The sequence below is a fragment of the Pleurodeles waltl genome, chromosome 12 (assembly GCF_031143425.1).
Source record: "Pleurodeles waltl isolate 20211129_DDA chromosome 12, aPleWal1.hap1.20221129, whole genome shotgun sequence".
NCBI classification, from domain to species: Eukaryota; Metazoa; Chordata; class Amphibia; order Caudata; family Salamandridae; genus Pleurodeles; species Pleurodeles waltl.
In genome coordinates this window covers 101178530-101199974 of record NC_090451.1, presented here as the reverse complement: position 1 = coordinate 101199974, position 21445 = coordinate 101178530, and the positions used below count along the sequence as shown (strand labels likewise).

General features: G+C 45.8%; 1 protein-coding gene across 2 annotated transcripts in view; it reads right to left on the bottom strand.

Moving 5' to 3' along the window:
* Window positions 1-21437, bottom strand: part of AP4M1 (adaptor related protein complex 4 subunit mu 1) — a 209409-nt gene extending 187972 nt beyond the window's left edge. The window contains exons 1-6 of one of the 2 annotated variants that reach the window (XR_011199886.1): window positions 21063-21437; window positions 11271-11334; window positions 11032-11117; window positions 10186-10292; window positions 7009-7105; window positions 5421-5531 (exon numbers count right to left, since the gene is read on the bottom strand). Coding sequence is in view for 1 of the 2 variants with exons in the window: in XM_069217086.1 (XP_069073187.1) it covers window positions 5421-5531; window positions 7009-7105; window positions 10186-10292; window positions 11032-11117; window positions 11271-11328 (459 nt within the window). In the remaining variant the exon portion in view is untranslated. The remainder of the gene's footprint in view (window positions 1-5420; window positions 5532-7008; window positions 7106-10185; window positions 10293-11031; window positions 11118-11270; window positions 11335-21062) is intronic. The other variant, XM_069217086.1, reaches the window with a different exon arrangement.
* Window positions 21438-21445: the final 8 nt, after the last annotated feature.

Genomic DNA, 21445 nt, shown 5'->3' with positions numbered 1-21445 from the left:
GCCTTCCTCCGCTTGAGCTGGTCAAGCAGCAGGAGGGCAGAAACCCATCTCGAAGGTGACAGCAGTGCGGGCTGCTTGCAAAACCCTGGAAGACTGGTAGGAGCTGGTTGAATCATGCAACCAATACTGACAACAGTATTGGGGTATGATTTACAATATGTTTGATACCAAACATGCCCAGGTTCGGAGTTACCATTATGCAGCTGGACACACGTAGTGACCTGTGTACGGTTACATGGGTAAAATGGCTTTCCCGCACTTACAAAGTCCAGTGCAATGGAGCTAGAGTTCATAGGGGCACATCTGCTCATGTAGGGGTGCCCTTACACACAGGAACCTGCACCCTGCCCTCTGGGCTAGGAGGGTCTACCATAGGGGTGACTTACAGTGACCTGGTGCCGTGACCTGTGGTGAAAGGGTTCACACAAGCTGCAATGACAGTCCTGCAGACATTTTGCATGGGTTCTCATGGGTGGCACAATACATGCTGCATCCTATGTGGAACTCCTGGTGCCCCAATGCCCTGGGTACCTAAGTACCATATACTAGGGACTTATAAGGGAGCACCAGTATGCCAATTGTGGAGTGTGCAAAGTCCTAAGCATCCACATTTAGAGGCAGAGACCACAATCACTGGGGTCCTGGCTAGCAGGATCGCAGTGAAAACAGTGTAAGCATACTTATAGCAGGCAAAAAGTGGGGGAACCATGCCACAAAGAGTGACTTTCCTACAAGCACCAATCCGGCACACCAATTTAAGTTCCTTTCTTTCCATGCTTTTGAACATGGTTCCAGTCCTTGCTTTTTCATCAATTTGGTGAGTAGTTTTCCAACCTGAATTCCAGGGTGCAAAGGAATGGTGTTGTCCCCCTAAAACATACAGGGTTCAAACCATGCCTTGAGTGTCATAAATAGATATCGGTGACGAGGTGTGCCTCTGGTGTTTTCCGCTCTGGGGCAGGACTTCATATCATGTGAGGAGAGTGCCCTAATGCACCGAAGGCATTCAGAACAGGAAAGTGACGCTGTATGTCACCAAGCATTGAACAAAGCCCCGAAAGTCCCACTCCCATTCTTAGTGACGGATGCAGACCTGTTCCCTTTTGAAGCTCATTCCACAACAGGTTCTCTTCACAGTCATCCAGTTAATCAAAGTCTAAGCGGAAACACAAGAAAACGAAGCAGGGCACGACCCTATCCTGCCACTGCCTATCTAAAGGGAAGCCTTGAAGGCATCAAAGTGCCACTTGATCGCACTTGCGATCCCTGAATGAGGAGCAAGTTCCACAGTTGATGCCGGTGCACCTCGCGTTGCCCCAGCCATCCCCGACATAGCAGCAGGTCAAGGCATATTTTAGGCACTCTTCTGGCTCCCTCTGGTGTGCTTTGGGCCCCAAGGATTTGAAGGGGCCTCCAGTCGTGTTACCGGCTGCCTCCAGTGCCATCTAAGCCCCTGGATCTCACCCCAGGCTCTGCACAGACTACAGTGCCAACTTGCATTCCATCCCAAAGACCTGCATTGGTCCCTTTTCCATCAAAACAAACCCCAAATGTCGTAGGTGCCTGAGTGCAGTCACTGCAGACTCATGTCCAACCTCGAGCCGACTCAGTATTAAGTCCTGCTGACGTCATGTTCCTACGCCACTCCAGCACCCCTGGTTCCCATACAATCTGATTCTGGCAAAACACTTTGTCTACCATGGAGCCATGTTCAGTTGCTCCACCAGTTTTTCTGTTCCAACTATGGCCAGAGTTTGCAGACACTTGGAGATAATTCACTCCCATATTAGGAGTATGAATGTTTATATATGGATCTACAAGAGGCCAGCAGGGTTGAAAATATACCTGCTACTGGTCTGATTTCCCCCTTTGGGCCACCAACAAAAGAGAGTACTTCCTTTTCAGACGTGCTGCTGAGGTCCTGGATTTACAACTTCCTTCTGTTGAGTTCAAAACAAATGTGCTTACTGAAGTTCTGCAGCCTGGGTTGTGTGCTTCTGAGCCCCTCTACTGTTCAATAAAGGCCTAACAGACACCCTTATTGGCACTTGGTCTAACCTTGCTCTTGTGCAGCAGTGACCAGGCAGATGGCCAGAAGCGTCCTACTCTTCAGGTTTGGTGGTTCAAGCTTCCGCCAACAAAGTGAATCATAATTAGGCCCCCCCATGGGGAGTCATAAAGGATTGAGGTATTCAGGAAATCTTTCTTCTTCACTTCAGCCTAGCCTTGAAGTCAGTTAATGCCAGTTGCCTGCTATGCCATTATACCCATGCCCTCTGGGACAATGGAGAGTGAGGTCTTGTCAGCGGTCCTGGAAGAGTTCAGGGCCTCCCTGGCTTCTAACCATTCAGGGTGGTCAGGATGCAGCCATATGTAATTTGGGATATCCATATACTTTTCTGGAGCTGTACAGACATCTCTCAAGGATATGCCTTCTGATGGACCCTGAATTTCTGGCAGTTAAAGCTGATTCTGCCCTGAAGTGCTACAAGGAAATCCAAGACCTAGGGGGTCATTACAACCTCGGCGGTCTGCATGGCATACCGCTGAGGGTGCGGGCGCCAGAATACCGCCATTGCTGGCGGTATGGCTGGCTCCCTATTTTGACTTTTCCGCTGGCCCAGCGGAAAAGTCACATCAACATTGCCGCCGGCTCGTAATTGAGCCGGCGGCAATGCTGATGTGCAGCGGGTGCAGTAGCACCCGTCGTGCATTTCACTGCCCGAAAATCGGGGCTCTGCCTGTGGGCTCTGCCTGTGGCCCCATGCACTACCCATGCCAAGTGCATGGGCAGTGCAGGGACCCCAGTGGGCCACCTTAGTCCCCTTACCGCCAGCCTCTTCCTGGCGGTGCAAACCGCCAGAAACAGGCTGGCGGTAGGGGAGTCATAATCCCCAGGGCAGCGCTGCTTGCAGCGCTGCCCTGGCGGATTATCACCGCCGGGGCTGAAATGGCGGTATACTGCCGGCCCCGGCGGTGCGACCTCGGCTCTTCCGCCGCGGTCCAAATATGCCGGGAGGCACCGCCAGCCTGTTGGAGGTGCTCCTGTCGTTTTGGCCCTGGCGGTCAAAGACCGCCAGGGTCATAATGACCCCCTGAGTCTTCTCTTTGGGCTTTTTGATCGCTGCTAGACAGTTTGCACATCAGTTCCCGTCCTTCAAGGTCTACTCCAGAGGGTTGGCCTATAGACAACACCAGCATCCACCCTTTCTCCTGCTTCTGTCTACTCTGCCCTTTCATGGCTAGGTACAGGGATTAAGCAGACAACTTGGGGGCACAGAACTTACCACTCCCATTCGCCTGCAGCATCAGACTCCAAACAGATACAGTTTGTCTTTAATGGTGCACAGCCACACTGATGGAGGATGGATTCAACATTTTCTCCCAGTGTCACATCTGACAGACTGGTCATCCAAATCGTCCAGCAAGGCCATAGCCTTTTGTTTCTTTCCAACCCACCACAGGTTCAGCCCGATTTACAGTGGTTCTCAAAGGACCACCTATCTGTTTTACTATGTGTAAGCTCTAGTATGAAGCAATCAACATGGTGCCCTTTAAAAAGGGAAGGGTTGTTACTTCTGCTATTTCCTAAGAAGGATGGAGGCCTTTGTCCTAGTTTGGATCTTTGCCCTTTGAATGCCTAACTGCGGAAGGAGAAACTCAAACTGCTCACACTGGCCCAAGTTCTGTCTGCCCTGGATCCGGGCAACTAGTTGGTGCCTTGGGCCCGCAGGACATTTACATTTATGTGCCGTCCTGCAGTCCCACAGACGTTACCGGAGGAGATGGCACAAGATCTACAGTGGCAGTAGCTCAACCGCAACCTGACCAAATAGCAGACCCCTCTCTCTTCCCCCACCCGAGGTGACAGATGTGTCACAGCTGGGGTGAGGAGGCCACTGGGGCAAGGTAGAGATCAGAGGGTTCCCTTAGGTAGTGCAGTAATTATCTGATAAGAGGAAGAACCTGGCTGGCTCTTTCACCACCGTCAAGAAAGCACAGGGTCAAAACTTATATATGTAAGAGTGCACAAGAGCACTCACTCTAGGAGACACATTCGGACTAGAGTAGTACACTGGGCTCCTGTGCACCTTTCCATCTCTTTCTCTCCTGCCCAGAGTTCTAAAGATGATCAGGAACAAACAGTCCCAAGTCATTCTAGTGGCTACAGTTTGGGCCAGGAGAGTGTTGTACCTCAAACTAATGGACTTGAGCATCTGTCCTCCACTCAGACTACCACTTTAAGAGGATCGTCTGTGGCAACACTTGGGAAAGGATCTAAACCTGCACAGTTTATGCCTCCATGCATGGAGATTGAGCAGTGGCAGCTGACTGCATTACATCTACCACATGAGATTATCAATGTCATCCCTGATGCTAGGTGACAGTATAAAAGGAAATTCACGCCGGGCTTCGAGACAATTTTGTTACCTGGTGAGGACTCTGTAACACAGACTTTTTTAAAGCAAATCTGTTGAATATGTAATTGATCATTTTGTCTTTGGCCCAGTAAGGCCTTACAGCGGGCACCAATAAAGGTTATATGTTACTCTTTCGGCCTTTTCGAGTTCGCTGAACCAAACCTCCTAGTTTGGGCTCAGTCCATGAGGGCCAAGGCTGCTATCGTCGCATTGACATGCAGAGTTCCTGTCCTTGACATCCAGGCCTTTTGGACCTGCCTTGATGGCCAGATCCAACAGGTTGGGCATTTCGTCATTTGATCCTGCAGGACTTTTTGGGTCCTGTTCACCGGTATCTGTTTTCAGCTCCACGTCTGCGGGGCGGGTAAAGAGTAAAGCTGATAACTGCAGCTTTTTTTATTTGCAGCTGTGTCACTTTAGGGCAAAAGAAAGTCTGTGCAGAGACACACAGCACCATGTGGCAGTGCACAGGCACACTGCAAAGAAAATGTCCGGATCCAGTTTAGTGCCTTTGCTAGAGGAGAGGAGTCTCTGGGTAGAGTATCCACCGGAAGAGTTGCCGAAGGTAAGTAACTTGTTCATTTTGTCAGCAATCCCCAATTCTGATTTTTAGCTTTAAGTCATGCAAACAATGCCTGAAAAGTTCTACATTTTGTGCTTCTGAAAGTAGTTTCAGTTTAGAGATGACTCTCTTGGAACACAGAGAATGGTCTTCTTTCCTTCTAGAAGTCTTCCCCCTTCTCAACGTATTTGTTGTCTGTATGGAAAGTGAAGCTTCTCATTATCAACTGCCTTTCTTGGAGTCATGTGGACAGAAGAGGCCTGGTGTGGGTGACAAGAGGAAACAATGTTTGCATACTTTGCTGAGCCTCTTTTACACTGTGATTTCTTTTTCTTTTCTCCATTTGCTCAAAATCCTTTTCGAGTGTCTACTCCTCCTACCTCAGTCCACCTCTAGCTCACACAATACATTCATTTCCTGGATTTGGGCAGACTCACCAACCCCACACTGCCAAGGTCCAACAGACTGAAGGGCTTTGCCACTACTGCCTCGGTCTGGATGAAGTTCTTCAGGATATCCGTTGATGTGGTTTGGATGTACCCAAAGTCCTATGTGGAAGAGAAGTTAGTAAGTGGGCAGTATTTACAACAGGCAACATGTTTACATCTATTCTTGTATGTGCACTTTCTGTATCACGTGCTTCTAGCGCTCAGGCATACTGCATGCATTGCAAGCAAGTCTCTCACTTTAAGTGAATCTGTTTGCCAACAAGAGTGGTCTGTTTCATGATGCGGAGTTTAAATGGTATACTCTCACTTGCTACAGCGCAGGGACACCTCGTGTTGGTAATAATGTTACATTTAACAAACGCATACAATTTATGGACCCAGCACCATTCTTTTTTCCTGTGCCGTTCCCTGTCCCTTTATAGTTGAGTATCTCTACTGCATCACATTGCCATTTACACATCCAACATAAGGAGTGTTTCTTCACTTAATGACTCGCATTTTAGATTGATGGATCTTCGCATTCAGTAGCACTTTAGGAGCCCAGGTGTGGATGTGCTTTGATGTAAGTTGGTTCTTTCCCTGTTGGTGCATTTTGAGGACAACAGAGCACCTTAGCCTTTTTATGGCAAGTGTTTTATTGCCTTTGTTTGACCCATATAAGCCCAGATTACGAGTTTAGGTGATATTTATTGCACCTGCTAAATAACGATACCATGGGGTACTTTATCAGGTTTGATAACACCTATTACGAGTTGGTGGAAAATAAGATGTGGATTTCGGCGCTTAACACACCAAAAATCTGCATAATACAGTAAATACCATATGCTTTCGCCCTGTTAAGTTTCGTCATGTTTGACCTGTTGAAATGTAATGAAGGTTGGGGTACTAACGCGAAATACCTACAAACCTGTTAGAGCTCAACAATCACCCCCAAAGGGGCATCTCAGAGCCAAGTTCACAAATTTCAAGTAACAAACCTAACCCCCTAAAAAGAAAAATTATGCCTGGGAAAAATGCAAGGTCTTGAGAAGCTTTCTAAAGACTAATATTTTCAGTTTGCCTCAAACATAGAGGAAGTGGATTCCAGGCCTTTGCACAGAGAAAGAGCTGTCTCTAGTCTTCAATCTGATTCTAGGAATTACTAAAAACATGATATTAGTTGATCTCAGGTTTCTAAGTGGGACATATAATATAAATCGCTCTGAGAGAAATTTTGGTCTTGACTGATTGACAGCTCCAAAAAATGTTAGTGAACAAGATCCTCTTTTCCACCGGAAGCCAGTGAAATTCCCTTCACTATTTCATAATCGAAGTCCTGTGAGGAAGTTAAGGTATCAGTTGTAATGCAGAGTCTTGGACAACCTGTTAATTGCCACCCATGCGTAAAGAATGGTATATGCACGAGTTGGAAAACACTGACAAGCTCATAATCTGGCCTACAGAGTTCCTACCTTACCAGGCCAAGTTAGATATATCTTACCCTACTCAATTTAAAGGGGAGCACTAAGGACACAGGGTCAGTAGGATTTTATAGGATCACCAGCTAACATTCTTCTGCATTCGTCAACGAACGTACCAGCATCTCGTCCAGAAGCTCATAGATGAGGGCAAAGTTCAACCGGATCGTCTTTTCATTCAGACTGCCACAGTAATCTTTGATGAGACCTACAAACCTTGAGGCAATGAAAGCGAGAGCCAAGGCCGAAACATACCAGATGGAAAACAGAAGAGGAAACATGGAGATCATCAGATACAGCCAACAAATAACACTCTCGAGGCTTTATTTATGTTATTATAAACATATTAATTACTGTCAAATATAAGTATGTAAACTTCCAACATATTGAAGGAGAAAGAGCTCTTTTAAACATTAGAACCTTCCACTTTAAACAGCCTCCTTAGATGAACCTTATATTGTCCAGTGTGACTAATGGCAACAAGTACTGCACTGGGTACCTTTATGCAGATATTTTCAAGGCGCATCTCCAGGTTTCAGTTTCACTCAGGAAAGCTTTAACCAGTCTGGTGATGTGTAGTAGTGCTGCAGCACTAGTCACAGATCCAACAGGGCAATCGCTACCAAAGCAATGGAACGGTTCCATGAAAGCAACGTTCACACCAGTCACATAAGTTCCATTGCTATGTGTATCACAGTTGCTGGGATCCATAGCTCATCAAGCCGTTATCTTGACCTTTCTCAATCTATTTCGGTTTTGGATTTTTGATTAATTGAACCTAGTCTTATCAAATATTACTGAAATTATCAGTGCCTGACCCATATGCATGCACTGTTTGAGCCATGATCATGATGGATGGTTTTGTGTTTGTTGTCCCCTGATGCATCCCAAGGAAGTCACGGAGAGGGGGGGCTGCATTTGTCATGGCCATTCCCAGGTAGGATTTGGGGCACAAATGCAACCCCTCATCTGCAAGCTGACAGCACAGTGTGGGATTTATTGAGAAATGCACACAGAGGGCATCTTATAGATGCCCCCTGTGTACCAGTCCAACTACTAGTACTAGGCTGACAAGTTTCTGCCAGCCTGCCACATCTAGACGGGTTTCTGGCCACATGGGGTGAGTGCCTTTGTCACTCTGTGGCCTTGAACACAGCCTGTACTGGGTGGAGGTGCTTCACACCTCCCCCTGCAGGAACTGTGTCACCTGGCGGGGAGCCTCAAAGGCTCTAGCCTGGTGTTACAGCGCCCCAGGGCACTCCAGCTAGTGCCCCTCCAGACACAGCACTCACTTTTGGCGGCAAGTCCCGAGGAGATAATGAAAAAAACAAGGAGGAGTCACCCACCAGTCAAGACAGCCCCTAACGTGTCCTGAGCTGAGGTGACCCCTGCCTTCGGAAATCCTCCATCTTGTTTTGGAGGATTCCCCTCAATAGGATTAGGGATGTGCCCCCTTCCCCACTGGGAGGAGGCACAAAGAGGGTGTAGCCACCCTCAAGGACAGTAGCCATAGGCTACTGCCCCCAGACCTAAACACACCCCTAAACTGAGTATTTAGGGGCGACCCTGAACCCAGGAAATCAGATTCCTGCAACCTGAAACAAGAAGAAGGACTGCTGACCTGAAAGCCCCACAGAGACGACGGAGACGACAACTGACTTGGTATCCAGCCCTGCCGGCCTGTCTCCAGACTCAGAGAACCTGCACAGCAACGCATCCAGCGGGACCAGCAACCTCTGAGGACTGACCTGCACCTAAAGGACCAAGAAACTCCCAAGGACATCGGCTCTATCCAAACCTACAACAAAGAAACCATCTTTAAAGAAGACTCCAGCCTCACTCCGGAAGCTTGAGTCTTCACACTCTGCACCAGACGCCCCTGGCTTGTGTCCAGAAGAACCAACACTGCAGAGAGGACCCCCCAGGCGACTCCAATGACATGGACACCCTGAGTCGACCTCCCTGCACCCCCACAGGGACGCCTGAAGAGAGGATCCAGTGGCTCCACCTGACCGCGACTGCCCAGTAACAAAGGAACCAGACGCCTGGAAGAAGCACTGCACCCGCAGCCCCCAGGACCGAGAGGAACCAACCACTGGTGCAGGTGTGACCAGCAGGCAGCCCTCATCCTAGCCCAGTCGGTGGCTGGCCCGAGAAGCACCCCTATGCCCTGACTGCATTGTCAGAGTGACCCCCGGGTCCCTCCATTGATTTCAACACAAAACCCGACGTCTGTTCACACACTGCAGCCGGCTGCCCCTGTGCCAGAGAGGGTGTATTTTGGGTGCCTGTTTGGGACCCCCCCCCCAGTGCTCTACAAACACCCCTGGTCTGCTCCATGAGGACACAGGTACTTACCTGCTAGCAGACTGGAACCGGAGCACCCCTGTTCTCCATAGGCGCCTATGTTATTTGGGCCCTACTCTGACCTCTGCACCTGACCGGACCTGTGTTGCTGGTGCTGAGTGTTTGGGGTTGACTTGAACCACCAACTTTGGGCTGCCTATGCCCAGAAGACTGAACTTGTAAGTTCTTTACTTACCTGAGAAACTAACCAATACTTACCTCCCCCAGGAACTGTTGATTTTTACACTGTGTTCACTTTTAAAATAGCTTATTGCCAAGACTGTGTACATTACTGTTTTAATTCAAAGTTCCATGCTTACCTGTGTGAAGTACCTTACAATTTATGTACTTACCTAAAATCTGAATCTTGTGGTTCTAAAATAAATTAAGAAAATAATATTTGTCTATATAAAAACCTACTGGCCTGGAGTTAAGTCTTTGAGTGTGTGTTCTCATTTATTGCCTGTGTGTTTACAACAAATGCTTAACACTACCATCTGATAAGCCTACTGCTCGACCACACTACCACAAAATAGAGCATTACTATTATCTAATTTTGCCACTACCAACCTCTAAGGGGAACCCTTGGACACTGTGCACACTATCTCTCACTTTGAGATAGTATATACAGAGCCAACTTCCTACAGACATCATGTTCAAAGGAAGCGTAAATTTATGGCTCGAACAATTTGGAATGTACTCTAGCTGGTTTCAGGAAGGGACTGTGATGATTATAGGACATCTCAGCTTCAAAGCATAATAATACTGGCATTCACAATGGACAGTTAAGTAAGATACGTCTCAACAGCAGTACCACAGACAGTTACTAGTTTTCACTGGCTCATCAAGTTTAATGGATGAGCTCTAAAGACACCCACCAGGACACAACATCTGGAACAGAGACAGGGCTAGAGCTACATATCGAAAAGGTTGTGTGCAGACGAACTCACCTGTTCAGAAACTCAATCAACGTGAAGGGGGTGCTGTCTGATGGAGTGGTAGCCACAAAATAGTGGCCGCTGTTCCGCACATGGATAAAGTGTAAGCCTTCATGCATCTGGAGAAGAGACTGTGGTTAGAGGACTCGAGTAGTAAACCAACATTGAAAACAGGAAACATGTTTGTTCACATGTGCATTAGGGTGGGCTTCACAATGCCTAGACCAGTTATCATTAAATATATAGACATATGATTGGACGTAACACACACACAAATGCACTTCAAATGAGTTACAACTATTAATTTTAATCCTTATCCCCTGTAATCCATCTATATTCACACAAGTTTCAGTTGGATATGCTTTTAATGAATCTGAGATAATATTATGCAGCTGACAGGTTGGAGGTCAGAATAGGTCTGGCATGATAGAAAAGGGGTGACTGTTGGTCTCCCATCTGCAGTAGAACATGCTAATCCGACTAAGAAGCCATGCAAGGCCAATTTCATGAAACTCAAACGGGGCATATTATGTCAATAATGGTAAAGCGCTGAAACTGGTCCAGAATTTATATTTATATTAAGAATTAGTTTCAACATGACAGAGGGTCTGGAGCAGAGACTGTAAAAAGTGGGAAAATGTTTGGAAAAACAAATGTGAATAGGAAGGGACTGGTAGATAGTGATTTGAAGGGTTCTTACTTATGGTGCAGACAGCTGAAACATGAAATGACTGGAAGTTCCCAGTATGGCTTAATCCTTTTTATCTCAGGGTGGAAAATAGGATTGTTCATTTATAACTTGATATTTCTCGCCCTTTACGATATTGTGTTGTTCTAGGAGGTACATATAGTACTTACCATTACAACGGGAGCCTGATCCTTTGGAAGAGCACTGACCTTCTTGTAAAAGGACTCTACCTGCTCACTACTCGCATCTCCTCGAACTTCAAGAATGTAAGTAAAGGATAACAGAGATGGAGACTTAACATTAAGTTACCCCTGCTTCCAAAAGCTTCTCAGAAACACATTGCTGAAAACAACTGCTACCCACACACATGTACTTTCTTTTCATTCGGCACCCACTCTAGGAAGGATACAGTCCTTGTAGATTAGTTGATCTCCTTTGGCAGACAAGATGAAGATCTGGGAGATCATTGTGTCCTACAAAAGATGGAAACACCATAAGCTGAAGTGTGGGTCATAGACAAATCAGAAATCATATAAGAAAGAAACATATGCTACAGTCCTAAGTAATTAAATAGTAGAAGGTAACTGAATAAGTTTTTTTTTTATTCTGTTCACATTTTATTATCCAGTTGTATGCTTCGTGTCTTCTCTCTTCAACGCATTGCATATTAATGTGTGTAATCATTGAGTTTATGAAATAAATGTCCTGCATGTGCTGTTCTCCTAATGCTGTGAATCAATGCAGACAGTTTATTTTACGGATGTTATTTTAATGTTTTATTGTTTTTCTCCAGTTTGAGCCCTTTCATGAAATCACAACAATGGTACGATACCATGCCCAATTAAAGGGAATACCAGAATGACCCATACCTGCCGCCATCCAAAAAAGGTTCTTTGGACATTCAGTCCTTGTGATTGCGAACTGAAGGTAGCCCCATATAGTTTACTGTCAATGAACTTAGCAGGCTGAATCAAAGAAACCTTTAACAGGCCCACATTATGAATGAAACTATAACAACCACTGACAAAGCCAAAGTGTAGGAAGCTGGCCTGGTGTGTTGTGGGTACCTATGGTACTTACACCTTATACCGTCCAGTTATCCCCTCTTAGTGAAGTGTAGGCAGTATCTAGAGGCCAGGCTCTCTGTTGGTAGTTGTGGATGAGCAGCTAAGGCTTATCTAGGAGACATGCAAAGCTCATGCAATACCACTGTAGTTACAAATAACTTACACACATGAAAGAAAACACTCAGTTGTACAAAAATAAAAGTACTTTATTTTTTACACAAATCACAACAAGACACTAGACAGGTAACCCACCCTTAGGATGTAAGTAATACACTAAATATATACACTAGTAATCAGAAACAGGCATAGAAATGGTTAGAAAACAGTGCAAATAGCAAAAACCGATAGTGGCCCTAGGGGGGAGCACAAACCATATACTTAAAAAACAGAAAGCAAACAAGGTACCCCAACCTAGGTAAGTAAACTGTGTAGAGGAGAGCCGGGGGTATCAGAAAACCACAAAGGTAAGTAACATAGTAGCCCCAGCAACCAGGAATGCAGGAGTAAAACACTGGATTTTCCCCAAACCACCCAAAAGGAGGAAATGAGGAAAAAGAAGACACCCAGAGAAGACTGCAAGAAAACCACTGGTGGATTCCTGCAGAAAGAAGACCTGTGGAGAGAGGGGACCAAGTCCAAGAGTCAAAGTGGAGTCCAGGAGGAGTAGGAGCTACTACCCACCCAGCTGTGGATGCAGGAGTTGGTCGACGCTGATGAAGAACAGGTCAGCATTGCAGCCCTGGAGCCGGATAAGAGTTCCTGATGGATGCAGATGAAGTTCCACGCTGAAAGGAAGATTGCAGATGGGTGTAGGTGCAGGAATTCCACCAACAAGCCTTGGCAAAGGCAAACTTGCAGTTAGTGGAAAAGAGGTGCTGCTGGGGACCAGCAAGGTCCAGAAGAGGAAGTCACAGGGGACCCTCAATGTCGCAGGGAGTCACCAGGAGCAGAGGCAGCACCCACACGAGTCCCACTGGACAGGGACACAGGACTAGCTGAAGAAGCCCACGCAGCACTACAAAAGAGGATCCCACGCTGCAGGAGAACCACGTAGGAGGCTGTGCTTTGCAGGATAGAGTGCTGGGGGCTGGAACAACACGTTGCCTGAAGATCCCTTGGAGGAGATGCAAATAAGCCTTGGCAGCTGCAAGAGATGCCGTGCACTGGGGTACTGTTCTATGTGGAAAGGCAAAGGCTTACCTCCACCAAAGTTGGACAGCTGGCAGAGAGGACCAAGAGGAGTACTCCGGACCACCACCTGTGATGCAGGATCCACACAGCTAGCCATTGCTTGTTGTAGGTGCCTGCGGTTGCAGGGAAGTGACTCCTTCACTCCAAGGGGGATTCCGTTTTCTTTTTGTGCAGGCTGAAGAGTTGCAGTCTTCCGAGGATGTACGGCAAGGGAAATGTTGAAAAGCTGGCAGGAGCCCTGGAAACAATGTTGATGAAAAGTCCTTTCTTCTTTGAAGCAGCTTGTTGGGTCCTGGAGGTTCAAGTCGCAGTTCTGGAGGCCAGAAGTCGGAGCAGAGGTTGCAGAGGAGTTCTGCTGGAATCTTGCAAGCTGAATCGGAGGACCCACCCGAGGGAGAGACCCTAAATAGCCCTGAAAGGGGGACTAGTCACCTAACCAGGTAAGCACCTATAAGGAGGAGGCTCTGATGTCACCTGCCTAGCCTGGCCACCTAGATGCCCCCAGAGTTCTCTGCCAACCTTGGAAACAAGATGGCAGTACCCAGGGATCCTCTGGAGGAGCTCTGAGCACCAGCCCTTGGTTGGTGATGGACAGGGGAGTGGTCATTACCCTTTTCATTGTCCAGTTTCGCGCCAGAGTAGGGACTGGGGGTCCCTGAAGCGGTGTGGACTGGTTTATTCATGGAGGGCACCATATGTGCCCTTCAAAGCAAACCAGTGGCTTGGAGAGGCTACCCCTCCCAAGCCAGTCACACCTATTTCCAAAGCGAGAGGGTGTTACATCCCTCTCTCAAAGGAAATACTTTGTTCTGCCTTCCTGGGCTTGATTAGATCAAGCAGCAGGAGGGCAGAAACCTGTCTTAAGGGGTGGCAGCAGCTAGGCTGCCTGGAAAACCCTGTAAGACTGGTGGTAGCAATGCTGGGGGGTCCTCTAAGGAGCTCCCAGATTGCATGGAATCATACTTCCATACTTGCAAAAGTACTGGGGTATGATTCTGACATGTTTGATACCAAACATGCCCAGGTTCGTAGTTACCAATATGTAGCTGGACATAGGTAGTGACCTATGTCCACTACCTGCGTAAAATGGCGTCCCCACAGTCACAAAGTCCAGGTAAATGGATCTGGAGTTTTTGGGTGCACCTCTGCTAGTGCAGTGGTGCTCTCACCCACAGGTACCTGCAACCTGCACTCTGGGCTGAGAGGGCCTACCATGGGGTGACTTATACTGACCTGGTGTCGTTAACTGTAGTGAAAACGGGTGCATGCACCAGTTTCACGCAGGCTGCAATGGCAGACCTGCAGAACCCTTTGCATTGGCTCCATATGGGTGGTAGGATGACTGCTGCAGCCCATTGGGATGCCCTGGAACCCCAATTCCCTGAGTACCTTGGTACCATATACTAGGGACTTACATAGGGGGACCAGTATGACAACTGTGGGAAGTAAAAGGTACAATTTAGAGGAGAGAGCAAAACTACTTGGGTCCTGGTTAGCAGTAACCCAGTCAAACATACAGAGAGGCAGAAAATGGGGGTAACCATGCCAAGAAAGAGAGTACTTTCCTACACAAAGGCTGTGTTATGTAATGGGTATTTGTAGAGTGCACAACTTGCACGGATATCCTGCTGCTGAAAAAGCAGAAGCGGCATGTGCAGAGACTAGGTAAAGAGACATGTCTGATGTGCAGCGGTAGGTACTTTAAGGCTTTGGGAATAAGGGAAGGGAAGGCCCAGCCACTGGACCTGGTTCTGCATGTACTGGGGATGTGTGGAAGTAGGAGTCTGGCTGAACAGAGGTGCCTGGTAGGTATGTGGAAGTTAATGCGATTGTTGAGGTAGGTGGAGCTGATGGTTTGCAAGGGTTTGTATGTGTGCATGAGGAGATTGCAGACTGCCTATTTGTGGATGGGAAGACACTGGAAGTCTTCGAGGTGCTGATGTGGGTGTGAGCAGTAGGGGAGTGTAGAACTCAGTATGAGTCTGGCAACTGAATGCCGTATGATCTGGAGTCATCTGGTCAGTGGCGTGTTGGTTTCTAGAATGCATTTTCATAGTCCAACTTGGTGGTGATGAAGGCCTGGATGAAAGTTCTGCAGGTGTTGAAGGGAAGTCAGTTGAAAATCATCTTGAATGTGTGGGAACAGGAGGCAAATACTTTGTTCATGTGGCCTAGCATATCGAGCTGTTCAGTGACTATTATTTTGAGGTTCTTCGCATAGGTGGTTGGGAAGGGTGTTGTTCTAAGATCAGTAGGCTACTAGGTGTAGTCTCATAGCAAGGTGTCTTTACTGACAATAATCACTTCTGTTGTCTTTGTGTTGAGCTTGAGGTAGTTGGTTTTTCTCCATCTAGTGACTTTCTGACAAGCAGGAGAATTTGGTTCAGGTGTTTGATGTTTTGTCTGAGGGGATGAGCTGAGTGTCTGCATAGGATATAATGTTGATTCAGTGGCATATAATCAAAAGCAAAGGCTTTATAGCCTTGATTGAAAGCAGGAAGTGCTTGTCGGTATAAGCCTGAAGGCGGATTATTATTTTCCTGTGAAACATCTTATTAATGTGAAATATATGTGCCCTGAGGAAGGTGTGTGACCCTAGGGTGGGTCACGTTTCACCGAAACGCCCGTCGGCTTGTGTTGACCCGGACCAAGACATAGTCTTATTTGGACAAGTTGGCAATTAAGACATCATGGCTTTGTCAGACAGTTACCCAGTTACAATGCGGTTCAGACTGTTATAATCAATTGATGGAAAAAGTAAAAGAGTTCATTTTACTGGACACCACTAAATTAATTAGGTGTATAGAGATATCAACCAAGATATTATATGGACATCATTTGGCAGATCCTCACTGTTATTTTGTACTGTTATAGTGTGTTTACATAGGGAGTGGCTTGTTATTTAGGCTATTCAGCCCCTCCTTTGTCCTTTGTCTTTGTTGGATATCACATTGTCTGGGCTATATTATTGTTGTTTTAGGTGTGATTGTTGAGTGTGAGTGGTTTATATTTTTATGTTTTGTTTCCCAGGATTCATATTTATAATTTTCATATCAGTTCTATATACTATATTGTATTTTTGTATATAATTGTATTTTTGGGAATAAAAATATATAAATGTATACATTATTGGAGGGTGTCTTTGGGATTGGTGTCTATTGGCTGTTTGTTTTCTGTTTTGTTTGTTTCTTTTTATGTTGGTTTTTTTGTCTTTTGTGTGGTTTTTTTTTTGTCTAGCAACGTTATTTTCTTGGTTGATTCTCAATTGTTTTTCTTTCTCTTTTCTGTGCTTCTCTTTTTTTTGTATTCATTTTATTAAGTATCAACCGGATTCCTCATGGTAGGAACCTTTTTTATGGAGTAGGATTTGTCTCAGTTTTATCTGACACTTACTGTACTTACCTCTGGTGTTTCTATCTGCCCCCAGCCCCTAACTAACTTCACTTACCTTGGTTGGAATCACTATTTCACATTCTGCTTTTTAGGGTCAAGTGTGCAAGAGCTCTGGCCTGTTGTAATCTCTCAGTGGGCTTTTAACCACGCCCACTCTTGCTATTTATTCCTTGTTGTGCTTGTTTTAAATATTTCATTTTTATTGGTGCATTTTGTGAAATGCCCCTCCTTTGTGTGCTGGGGTACACCCAGGCGATTTTCACTTAAGTGAACATTTTTGTTGGCCATCATACTACGTCACGATTCCTCCTGTTACAGCATGTGATGGCCCCTCCTCCGGTTGCGGTTTGCCATTCGCCCCAGCTGTGATCCTTTCTAGACATTCATGCAGTGAGCGAATAACTCTCGCCCTCACGCTCATGGTGGCTGTGGCACTTTGAATTGACTTGCTTCTGTCAACTGTTTTACTTTTCATTTTCAACTTGTGTGGCAATAAAAGTCCAGTTAGGAATTTACAACACGAATAGCTCTAACTCGAACAAACGCGAGACCCACTGCACTGCAAATGCTTGTTTAATATATGGTTTGGCCCTCCCATGGGGCCCTGTGTATTTGTACGCTATTTCTCATGGTTATTTTGGTAATATACTGTGTGTAGATATCACCAAAGGGAGATATACCAATAATATACTGTGTGTAGATATCACCAAAGGGAGATATACCAATGCTAGTCTAGTATTAGTGCGGTAATAAAGTATCCTTTATGTTTGCAACACTTGTTTGGTTCTTTCTTGTGAGTAAGTTACAACTTTATGGTTTAGGGAAGGTCATTGTCTGCATTCAGATAATATTTGTGTCCACATGTTTCTACTGCTCCAGCTTGTATTTATGGTTCATTAATGCAAAGCTTTTATTATTAAGGTGAGCTCTCTAAATACATGTTGTAAGCTCGGACTGCACTACAAACAGTGGTTCCGGTAAAAATAATTGTACACATGTTCACAAAGTTTAACAATATGAGGCTATATGTAATGCTCCCAGAACGCTCTCTGATAAGATGCAAATATTTGCAGAAGCTTGAAAGCAAGATTAATGATTCTTTGCGTTTAAAATAAAATATTCACAAAAAATGCAAGTAAGAAAAAACATTTTGCTAAATTTTAGGTACAATTTCTTTGAAGCATCATACAGTAAAATGTATTGACCCATGTTAGTATTCCCAAAAACATATTCAGAATGGAAAAATTAGTGAAACCAGTTTCAACAGGATTATGGCACACATGAAAATGAGCATGCATTGGCAAAGCCTATAGGTCTGCGTTGACGGTCAGTCTTTTGATTTTGTCAATGTGTGTCATACTTTGTCATGACTTTTGTAAAACATTATTGTTATGGAAGCTGCTGGGCCCTCACTGTTGTAACAAACTTTGGCAAAAAGATCAAATATTTTTGATCTCAGAAAGTACACATTTTGCCACAGTAGTGTCTGGCACTGTACAAAACTACTTGCCGAAAGTGTGAAAGAGCAAATTGCTATGACTTGTAGTGAAGCCAGGCAAAAGAGAGAGAAAGAGAGAGAGTGAGAGATTTAATAAAAACAAAAGGTCTTGTTTGATGCCAGACCTAATTAGGGGCCCAATTAGAGAAAGTAATAAAATGCACCCATAGTATACGTCTTTGCATTAGTGCAGTTTTACATATTTCATGAATGAATTCACAACAATTCTCAAAAGTAGACCAGGAAATTGTACTCTTATAAATTATTTGTGAACTATTTTTTAGCTTGAGAAAATATGCATGTGTGGATTTGCCTTTGTTAAAATATGTTGAGTGTTTACAAGTTCCCTTTCCCTCTAGCCTCTTTTTTCCAAACCCTGAAAGAAGTTTTACTTCTGCCGTTGATGGGAAATATATAGTCAACCTTTCCAGTATGGGAAAAGATTAGAGAAGAGTTGATGAAAACCCATAAAACATGCACCTTGGTAGGTGTGCACAGACTCAAAAGAGCAGTCCAGCCCTGGAACTTTTCCTTACTGCTACCTCCAGCCCCAGTATGTAGGATCTGCGAAAGGTGGCAAAATAAGGAAATTGCTAGTATTCAAGTCCTACTATAGTATTTGCCCTAGTAAAAGGGGCTATTATCAGAGCTCTTATATATGAGATTGCTGCCATAATTTGTCACCGCTCTACATGGCATAAAAGGGACAACTAGATTTTCTTTACAGGACAAGTAGATTTATGAAGGAGCATGTCCTATGATCCCCTGAACACACTGGGTTAAGCCCTATAGCCAAAAGATGATTGTAGATTTGCCAAGTACATTTAGTAGGGTGTAACCTGGAACAATTGTTACAGAATATAACTGTTAGAAATGGGGTCTTTGGTTGACAGTCAGGTTACCCCTGTTCAAGCAAGGACCCTCACTCTAGTCAGGGTAAAAGAGAATCGCCCTCAGCTAACCCCTGCTTACCCCCTTGGTAGCTTGGCAGAGCAGTAGGCTTAATTTCAGAGTGCTAGGTCTAAAGTATTTGTACCAACACACACAGTAACTTAATGAAAACACTCCAAAATGACACAAAACCAGTTTAGAAACATAGGAAATATTTATCTAAACAAAACAAGACCAAAACGACAAAAATCCAACATACACAAGTCAAGTTATGAATTTTTAAAGATTAAACTCAAAAATAGCGCTTAGAAACAAAAATGCTTTGATGAGGTGTTAACGCGGCGTCGTGGCGGAGTCGTTCCCAACAAACCGACATCAGCGGCGCCGGACACGGAGTCGCGTAGACCCCCAAGTACAGTGCCTTTGGTGAAGAGTGAAAACAAGCTGATATGCGAAGTCGGAGATCGCGGCGTCTGTCGAAACGTTGAATCTGCGCACTTTGAGCGGTGTTGGTCATGATGTGGTGCGGCGACTTCCACGGAGTCACGGACTTCAGCGGCGTTGGGCCTGCGAAGAGCGACGCGTTCCAGCAAAGGTCACGCCGTCGGGTGCAGGCGGTGTCACCGGATTCAGCAGCGGCGGCGGTCTGAAGTCGTCTGAAGTCAATTTCCTTGGATTTCCACCAGCTTTCCTTTCAAGGGCCAAGGGACTGGATAGGGGACCACTTGTCAGAGCAGGAGTCCCTCCAGAGACTCCAGGTGCTGGCAGAGAGAAGTCTTTGCTGTCCCTGAGACTTCAAACAACAGGAGGCAAGCTCTAAATCAAGCCCTTGGAGATTTCTTCACAAGATGGAAGGCACACAAAGTCCAGTCTTTGCCCTCTTACTCTGGCAGAAGCAGCACTGCAGGAAAGCTCCACAAAGCAGTGTCACAGGCAGGGCAGCACTTCTTCGCCAGCTATTCAGCTATTCTCCAGGCAGAGGTTCCTCTTGGTTCCAGAAGTGTTTCTAAAGTCTGTGGTTTTGGGAGCCCTTCTTATACCCAGTTTCTCCTTTGAAGTAGGCCTACTTCAAAGTAAAGTCTCTTTGGAATGTGAAATCTTGCCTTGCCCAGGCCTCAGACACTCACCAGGGGGTTGGAGACTGCATTGTGTGAGGGCAGGCACAGCCCTTTCAGGTGCGAGTGACCACTCCTCCCCTCCCTCCTAGCACCGATGGCTCATCAGGATATGCAGGCTACACCCCAGCTCCCTTTGTGTCACTGTCTAGTGTGAGGTGCAACCAGCCCAACTGTCAAACTGACCCAGACAAGGAATCCACAAACAGGCAGAGTCACAGAAATGGTATAAGCAAGAAAATGCTCACTTTCTAAAAGTGGCATTTTCAAGCGCACAATCTTAAAATCAACTTTACTAAAAGATGTATTTTTAAATTGTGAGCTTAGAGACCCCAAACTCCACATGTCCATCCGCTCCCAAAGGGAATCTACACTTTAATCAGATTTAAAGGTAGCCCCCATGTTAACCTATGAGAGGGACAGGCCTTGCAACAGTGAAAAATGAATTTAGCAATATTTCACTGTCAGGACATATAAAACACATTACTGTATGTCCTACCTTAACCATAAACTGCACCCTGCCCTTGGGGCTACCTAGGGCCTACCTTAGGGGTGTCTGACATGTAAGAAAAGGGAAGGTTTAGGCCTGGCAAGTGGGTACACTTGCCAAGTCGAATTTACAGGTAAAACTGCACACACAGACACTGCAATGGCAGGTCTGAGTCATGACTACAGAGCTACTTATGGGGGTGGCACAACCAGTGCTGCAGGCCCACTAGTAGCATTTGATTTACAGACCCTGGCACCTCTAGTGCACTTTACTAGGAACTTACTAGTAAATCAAATATGCCAATCACGGATAAACCAATCACATACACATTTTGTAAAGGAGCACTTGCACTTTAGCACTGGTTAGCAGTGGTAAAGTGCCCAGAGTAACAAAAACAGCAAAATCAGAGTCCAGCACACATCAACAACCTGGGGAACAGAGGCAAAAAGTTAAGGGAGACCACGCCAAGGATGAAAAGTCTAACAATAACCTTTACTAGGGAGCTGTGAAAAATAAGCAAAAGAAAACGTGTAAGCCCTGGAGACTGTCTACTCACCAGCACCGCTCCTGGTCACGTAGGTGTTCGGGTGCTGGATTGCAGGAACAGCGAAACCAAAACAGTCACAAAATGAAATAGAGTGCATCTCCAAACTCATCATAGGCTAATAGGATTATCAACAATCAAAGGCGGGGCTTGCAGCTGCTACACATTGTACTGGGAATGTGTGATCCCTTGGAGCCAGTGAATAGCTGGGAAATTCTTTCCTCTCCAATCCCTAGACACGCTCCCGTTTCCGCTGGCCAAGAGAAAATACACAAGTGACAGGAAATCAAACAGCCAATCAACCCCAAAGGTTACTCAAACCAATCAAATGCGGCCATACTGCCCCACCACTAAATACAATGTATCCCAGAAGCTCATTGGCAATGTTTATCTGG